This window comes from Leptonychotes weddellii, unplaced genomic scaffold (genome assembly GCF_054177405.1).
Source record: "Leptonychotes weddellii isolate Sample4059 unplaced genomic scaffold, ASM5417740v2 HiC_scaffold_7797, whole genome shotgun sequence".
Taxonomy (NCBI): domain Eukaryota; kingdom Metazoa; phylum Chordata; class Mammalia; order Carnivora; family Phocidae; genus Leptonychotes; species Leptonychotes weddellii.
The window spans coordinates 1-8,219 of NW_028048248.1; the positions used below are offsets into that span (position 1 = coordinate 1).

The window sequence follows — 8,219 nt, forward strand, 5'->3', positions numbered from 1 at the left end:
AGCGCCTGGGGGGGGTCAGGGACAGTGAGGTGGATGGGGAGGGTTCCAGTGTCTGGGGGGGGTGTCAGCGGCAGTGAGGTGGACCGGGGAGGGGTCCAGTGCCTGGGGGGGTCAGAAGCAGTGAGGTGGATGGGGGAGGAGTCCAGTGCCTGGGCGGGGGGCCAGGTCAGGCGTGGATGGCTTTGGAGGGCCCCCGTGAACTGGACAGACACTGTGGGACCTGGTGGAGAGCTCCAGGATTCAGATTCTGTTGGTCCCAGCCAGCACTGCCACCCCCTGGGGCTGGCACCACCAGCCCGCTGGGCGCTGCCTGCCTGTGCATGGCCCTCTACCTGGACAGGTAGCCTTGGGCACTGAAGTAGGAGGAGGTCTCCGTGGCATCAGCTGCAGTTTCATAGTCTGTGCTGGTCACTGGGAAAGGAAGAGTGGCCTCCATGAGGCTTGTGCCCCACCTGCCCGAGCATGGCCCCACACCAGGGGCCAGCCACCTGGCTCTCACTGCAAGACCATCCCTGAGAACCATGCACACTCCTGGGCCAGAAGCCTCAGGGGACCTGGCTGTCCACTGGCCCTCCACACCCCAGGCTGTCACCCACCAGCCCATGCTTCTAGGCTTGGAAGTAACTGCAACCTCAACCACTGGTCAGCTCTGGTGATTCTGGGCCTCATGACAGGGCTGCATCATCCAGTTTTACCCACTAGGGGACAAGGGGGTGATGCATGCAGGCCTCAAAACCAGCAGCTGGGGGCTTCCACATCCAGCCACGAAAGAGGAACAGGGACTGGACCTACTCTCTACCAGGGGCGGGATGTTCCTGTCCTCCCCCCAAATTCATATGTGGAAATCCCAACCCCAATGTGTGGGTGTCAGGAGCGGGGCCTTTGGGAGGTAATCAGGGCTAGAGGAGTGCCCTAACAAGGAGCGACCCCCGCGAGGACACCATGAGAATACCATGTCTGCAGCTCAGAAGAGGGCCTTGCTGGAACCCAAGCCGGGGCGCCCTGAGCTCAGACGCAAGCCTCCAGTGAAGCCTCCAGAACCCCGAGCAGTAACCTTCTGTTGTTTCAGCCACCTGCTCCGTGGCACCTGTTAGTGCAGCCTGGACCCAGACACCCTCCCCCACCCTCACCACGCCCCAAACGAAGTACAATAGTTGTGAGAGTGTGATTTCTGTAAGAAGCATGTTCTTGGTCTTTGTCACTGCTCCTAGCACTGAGCTCCAAAGCCCTTGGAGTTTCCCACGTGAGGACGGCAATGACGGTGTCTTTTGTTATGTAACGAGGTGACTCTGGAAAGCCCCTCAGGGTGGGGGCTGGTGACCAGGGGACTCAACCCTGGGACCAGAGGGTTGGAACTTTCAGTCCCACCCCCTGACCTCGGGGAGGGGAGAAGGAATCAATCACCAATCACCAATTGCTGATGACTCCATCAATCATGCCCATGTATTGAAGCCCGCATAAAAACCCACAAGGTCAGGCTTGGAGAGCTTCTGGGCTGGTGACCACATAGACATGTGGGGAGAAACTCCAAGCCCCTCCCCCAGTGCCTTGCCCCATGTGTCTCTTCCATCTGGCTACTTCTGAGTTATATCTTTTTATGATAAACTGGTAATGTAGGAAGGAGAATGTTTCTCTGAGCTCTGTGAGCCGCTCCAGCAAGTTAATGGAACCCGAGGAGGGGGCCGTGGGAACCTTGGATCTGTAGCCAGCTGGTCAGAGCACAGAGGACCCCTGGACTTGTGACTGGCATCTGCAGTGAGGTGGTCTGTGGGCCTGAACCCCGAACCTGATGCTGACTCCACGTGGGTCTGATGCTGACTGATGCTGACTCCATGTGGGTCTGATGCTGAGTCCATGTGGGTCTGATGCTGACTCCATGTGGATCTGATGCTGATTCCATGTGGGTCTGATGCTGAGTCCATGTGGGTCTGATGCTGACTCCATGTGGACAGGTTCAGAGCTGAGTTCATTGTAGAAACCCCGGCTGGCATCAGAGAATTTCTTGTTGAATGCTTACAGATTGGAAACGATGATAAGCCCTGTGATTGCCCCAACTTCCTGCCTTGAGTTTCCAGCTCCAGGAGGGGAAACTGAGGCTGAGCCAGGTAGACCCTGAGTGGAGGAGCTGGCATCCTGGGAGATGAAGACTGCTGGTGTCCACAGGATGGAAGCCAGAGAAGAGAGAGGGCAGAGCACTGACTAGCATGTGCACAGGGTGGGGATGAGCCATCTGAGGGGGCCATCGAAACAGTGGGGAGGATGCTGTGTTTCCAGTCGGACTGGGAACTTCCCCAATCTGTGGCATCTGGTCCTCAGGAAGGGGGATCAGCCCTGGATGGAACTCTGCCGGCCCCCCACCTCAGAGGAAGACCTCAAGATCTGCAGAAATACAAAGTCTCCAGCTGCCACGTGGGCAGGCATCCCGTCAAGGACCTCCAGACTCACACGGAGGCAGGAAAACACCCCCCAGTGGGTCAAAACCAAGTCAGAATGGATGCACGTGGAACTGGCAGACAAGATCATCAAAGCAGGTATTAGAACTGTATGACCAAGACCCAGCACACGTGAAAAGAGACTCCACTAGCACTGTAGAGACAAACGGTACACTGACAGGCCTGACGGCAGGGTAGCGACTTCAGAAGGACAGCGAAGGTCAGAGATAGTGGGACAAACAATGTGAAATGGAATGCAGACCCAAAAGCTGCACATGAAGAGAGTCAGCGCGTGGTCGCGCCCCTGCACGCGGCTTCTTGTGCCTGTGACTGCAGTCCCCAGACGAGTGGGGAAGGAAAGACACTTGAGGAAATCACAGCCAAAAACACTTCCAAACTTCATTAAAACTAGAAACCCCAAATCCCGAGAACCTTCGTGAACAGCAAGCACGCGGGAACATAAAGAAAAGTGCACCCAAGAACAGCACAGTCAGATGCCTCAAAACCAGTGAAAAGAATGAAATCCTAAAAAATACCCAGAGACCATTTTTGAGGAAAATGACAAACTGATCCTCAAAGTCATAAAACACAAGGGATCCAGATGCTCTGAACGAGAGTGAACCTGCAGGACTAACATGTCCAGATTTCAAAACTGACTATGAAGCTACAGTAATCAAGACAGTGTGGTGTTGCCAGGATGACAGACGTACGGATCAACGGGACAGTTAGAAGCCCAGAAATGAACCCATACGTGTCATGGAAGTCAGTTTTTGACAAGAGTTCCACAGCAATTTTACAGAGGAAGATAGTCTTTTCTGTGAATGGTGCTGGAATAACTACACTTCCACGAGACAAGAATGAATTTGGGTCCTTACCTCACACCATATACCAAAAACCTACACGTAAGAGCTGAACTATAAAACTCTTAGAAGAAAACAAGGTTGTACATCTTTATAACGTCAGATTAGGTGATGGTCTTGTAGACAAGCAACCAAAGGAAAAGTACTGGATTTCATCACAATTAAAAATTCTTGTGCAGGGCGCCTGGGTGGCTCAGTTGGTTAAGCGACTGCCTTCGGCTCAGGTCATGATCCTGGAATCCCAGGATCGAGTCCCACCTCGGGCTCCCTGCTCAGCAGGGAATCTGCCTCTCTCTCTGACCCTCCCCCCTCTCATGCTCTCTATCTCATTCTCTCTCTCAAATAAATAAATAAAATCTTTAAAAAAAAAATTCTTGTGCATCCAAGAACACCATCAAGAAAGTGGAAGGAAAATCATAAGAATGGGAGAAAATACTCGAAAATCATATATCTGACAAGGGCATAGTACCCAGAACACATAAAGAACTCTGACAACTCAAAAACCCAACTTGAAAATGGGCACGAGATCTGAGCAGACATTTCTCCAAAGAACATACACAGGTATCCAATAAGCACATGAAAAGACAGCATTGTCAGCAAGCTGGGAAATGCAGGTCGAAACCACAGTGCTCAGGGCAGTATGGCTGAACAGAGGATCAATGGCAGGGGCTGGGGGTGGAGGGGGGGATGGGAACCCCATAGTGGGTGGCATGTACAATGGAGCTTGCCAGTTCCTGCACCAAGAAGCCACAGAATTACCATATGACCAAGCAATTCCGCTCCTACCTATGTGCCCGAGAGCTGAACACACAGGTCCCCAAACACTAAAACTTGTACACAGATGGGCACAGCAGCATTACTGATAGGACCCAAAACCACCACCATTTTCACCGGAAACACCAGCTGATGAGTGGCTGAACGGTCCACATACACGGAGTGATTTTCAACCTGAGAAACTGATGAAGTTCACAACGTGGATGGACCTCCAAAACATGCCAGGCCGCAGAAACCGGACACGAGAGACCACATATCATAGGATTCCATTTATGTGAAATGTCCAGAAAAGGCAAAGCCACAGAGACGGAGAGTAGCTCAGCGGTGTCCAGGGGCTGGGGGAGGCGGGGTGGGGACGGAGCGTGGCTCAGCAGTCCCAATTTTAAATCCCAGGGGAAAGGGCTAGTTTTGCACAGAGAAACAAAGATAAGAATGGCACCCTATTTCTCAGTGGAAACCATCCAAGCTAGTAAATAGGGGAGCAGCACCTTCAAGGTATGAGAAGAAAAAGGAATCATCCTAGTAAAAATATCTTTCAGAGCCACGGGGGAAATACAGACTTTTTCTCAGACGTGCAAAAGCTAAGAGAATTCTAGCATTCCCAGATGATGGGGAAAATGTGGAAAGATGTCCCTCAGGCAGAAGGACAGCGATGCCAGAAATCTAGATCTCCGCGGCAGGGTGGACTAGCTCCTGCTTTGGTGAATGTACACAATTCTGCCTCGGTCACGCTAACTGATTTGCGTACAGCTGTGCTGTGGACACAGCCGTGGCCGTGGCCCTGCGTCTTGCTCATGTCCGCTCAACGACCTCTCGTGGGGCTGGCCGCCCACGAATCCGTTCGGGAGAACAGTCCTTCCCAGACCCCACCCACGCTTCGGTCTCCGCTCTGACACCCGCTTTTCCAGAGACGGTGTCCCACGTTGCGTTCCCGTGTCTCTGATCCTCGCCAGCACGGCGTGTGATCCCTAGTGATGAAGTTACCATCCTGCTGAGTGCACGTGACATCTCGCTGGGGCTCCGTTAGCGTTGCCCCCATGGCTAACATCCTCCAGGTGCCTCTCAGCCTTTGGCGAGTCCTCCTCCCGTGAAGCGTCTGGACACGTCTATTGCTCTGGTTCCAAGTGGAGTTTTGATTTTTTTTAAATCTGTTTACTGTTGAGCATTCTTTATGTTGTTTTAAGATAAAGTTATTTTCTTAGACACCTGGCTTGCAGATACCTTCTCCTGCCATGTAGTCTCTCCACATGGGGTCTTTCTCAGAGCAGAAGTTCCTAACTTTTACCAATTTTCCCTTTTATGGGTGTTGCTTTAGTTGTCAAATCTAAGAAGTCTTTTCCTGGCCATAGCTCCTAAAAATTTCCTTCTATCTTTTTTTCTGAAAGTTTCATAGTTTTGTATTTTCTGTTTACGTATGTAATTCATTTTGAGCTCATTTTTGTATGAGGTCAAGGTCTAATTATTTGCCTGTAAATATCCCAATTACTCCAGCACGACTTGAGATTCTATCCTTGAATCTGAAATTCTACCCTTCCTCCACTTAAACGCTCTCACACTTTTCTCAAAGATCAGATGGACCTACTCGTCCTGAGGCCTACCAGGAGTCACTGCATTAGAATAAAACACACCTCCTGTCCCCTTATCACTCAGGGAAACTTCCAGCGATTCGGGAACTGTGTGCTGGGAACGAAGGACGACCAAATCCATATTTCTTATTGCACACAGCTAACCTCCACGCGTGCCTGGGGCACCTGTGACCTTTCCCAGGCCCCTCCCCAGCCTAGACACCACCCAAGGAGATGAGACCCCCATCCCCAACCTGACCCCAATCCTCCAGTGTTGTCTGGGTCCTCCTGCAACCCAGCACCACCCCCGCCCAGCTCTGGCCCTGGGGCCATCAAACCCGGACCGCCATACTCACGGTCCACGCGGAGCTCCGCCTTCGTGGAGGACACGCCCACGCTGTTCTCAGCCATGCAGCGGTAGACGCCCATGTCTGCCAGCACCACGGCTGTGATGATGAGCTGGTGGCCGCCCTGCTGGTCCTCACTGATCATATAGTGGTCATCCTCCTCCAGCATCCTTCCATCCTTGAACCAGCACACAGTGGGCACGGGCTGGCCTGTCACCACGCAGTCAAAGCTCACGGGGTAGCCGTCCTGCACCTCCTGATCCTGCAGCCCGGTCAGGAACACTGGGGCTGGGAGGGACAGGAACACAGTTCTGTCTCTGCCCGCCTAGGTCCAAGCCACCGAGAGGCCAGAGGGATCATGGACAGGAAACAGGGAGGAGGGGGAGGTAAGGGGAGACAAATGCTGTGTGGGCTGAGGGTCCAAGGGTTGCAAGCATGAGAATGGCCCAACATTGCACAGGGAGGTTCCCAGACGTGATGCCATGGGTTATTCATTAGACCCCTTGTTGTCCCTAGGGAGATGCAAGCCAACAGTGGAATGGCTCTAAAATTAATATTAGTTGCTGGAGCAGGTGATGGGGGCCGTGGAACCCCACCTTTCATAGGGGTAAGTATCCCAAACCCTTACGGAGCAAAACACACAAACTCTGGAAAGTCAGTATCTTATACCCACTTCACAGAGGAGGACACTGAGGCCCAGAAAGGCTAGCTCACAACAGGCACTGGGATTGACATCAAGCTCTGTCTATCACCAAATCTGGGGCTCTTCCAGCTCAGTGGGCTGCATTTGCAGGGGCCAGAGGCTTGAGCCCAGCTAGCTCGCTGAGTCTTCAGCTGCCGCAGTTCACCTTGGCTGGCCCTACTCCTCCTCCTTGCCCACCCCCCTCCCCCGCGGGCAGTGGGCAGACAGCGGGCAGAGGGCAGACTCACCGGCCTCTGCAGTCAGCGGGCGGGGCACCATCTCCTGAGGCGTGGCAGGGGCGGGACCCACCTTGCTGATGCGCATCTCCACCCCCCGGGGCCCCTGCTCCGACAGGCTGATGTCCACCCTGATGCCCATGGTGCCAAACATCTCCCGGAAGCAGGTGGCCGCACGGTGGGACTCGGCAAGCGACTCGAAGCGGATGCAGACGAAGTGCTCATCTTCGTGGTACGTCGGCCAGTCCCCAGGCTCCTCGGGCTGTGCTGAGCCCTCATCTGCACTGAGGAAGATCTCTTCGTCTGAAACCTCAGCCGGGCTCTTGGTGCGGAAGAGACGGTGGAGCCGCCGGGCTGCCCGGCGAAAGGCTTCGTCCAGCTCACCCCCTGAGGAGCTCTCTGCCTCGCTCTCGGTCCCGCTGACCACCACACAAGCGCTGTGGGCCACATGGCCAAACTTGCTGCTCACCTGACAGGTGTAGCGACCAGCATCAGCCCGGCCCAGGCCCGGGACCAGCAGGGAGCAGGTGCCGTCCGCGAGCTGGTCGATGTGGTGGTGTCGGCCGTCCGTCAGCTCCATGCCATCCTTCAGCCAGCGAGCACGCACATCCACCTTGCTGGACACCACACACTCCAGACGCAGGACATCCCCCACCTGTGCCTCGGTATCCCCAAATGTGCGGGAGAACACAGGTCCCTCCTGCTGCTTCATCTCCTTGCGGACCTTGTAACCCTTGAAGGCAGCCTGGATCTTCACAGCTGCCTTGTCCATGGAGGGGTCACTCAGGTCTCCCGGTGGTGGGCAAACGGCAGCTGGCTGCTCCTGATGCTCCTGTGGCTTCCCAGGTGGGACCGTGGGGACCCCAACCTGTGCACACAGGGAAGGTAGGGAAACTGAGGCCCATGACAAAAAAAGCACAGTGCAGGGACAGCTGGGGCAGGGCTGGAAGCAAAGCACAGGTCTCCCGTCCCAGCTCCAGGTCATCATGCCCCTCTGCTTCCTGCCCACCTGTAGCTGCTCAGCCTTTGCATGCCTGATGGCTCCTGGTGCTGCCAAGAGGCAAGCCCGCTCCCTGAAATCACTCTAAGTGGTCACCCAGACAGAGACTGGCAGGTTGTGAGACACAGAGACCAGTTCTGGCTCTTAACAGCCGGGTGGATGGGTGAATGGGTGGATGGTGGATGGATAGGTGGTGGATGGGTGAGTAGTGGATGTGTGGGTAGGTGGGTGGGTGAGTGGTGGGTGGTGGAAGGTGGATGGGTGGGTGAGTAGATGGTGGGTGGATGGTAGATGGGTGGGGTGAGTGGTGGGTGATGGAAGGT

At 54.5% G+C, this 8,219-nt stretch overlaps 1 protein-coding gene across 1 annotated transcript; it reads right to left on the minus strand.

Annotated features, from left to right (window-relative positions):
* Nucleotides 1-313: 313 nt before the first annotated feature.
* Nucleotides 314-7,764, minus strand: LOC145719857 (obscurin-like; the record flags this gene model as incomplete). The annotated part of the gene is made up of 3 exons (XM_081811464.1): nucleotides 314-411; nucleotides 5,988-6,266; nucleotides 6,909-7,764. Coding segments are annotated over 3 exons (1,218 nt in total), but the record flags the coding sequence as incomplete, so codon positions are not given.
* Between the last annotated feature and the right edge of the window lie 455 nt (nucleotides 7,765-8,219).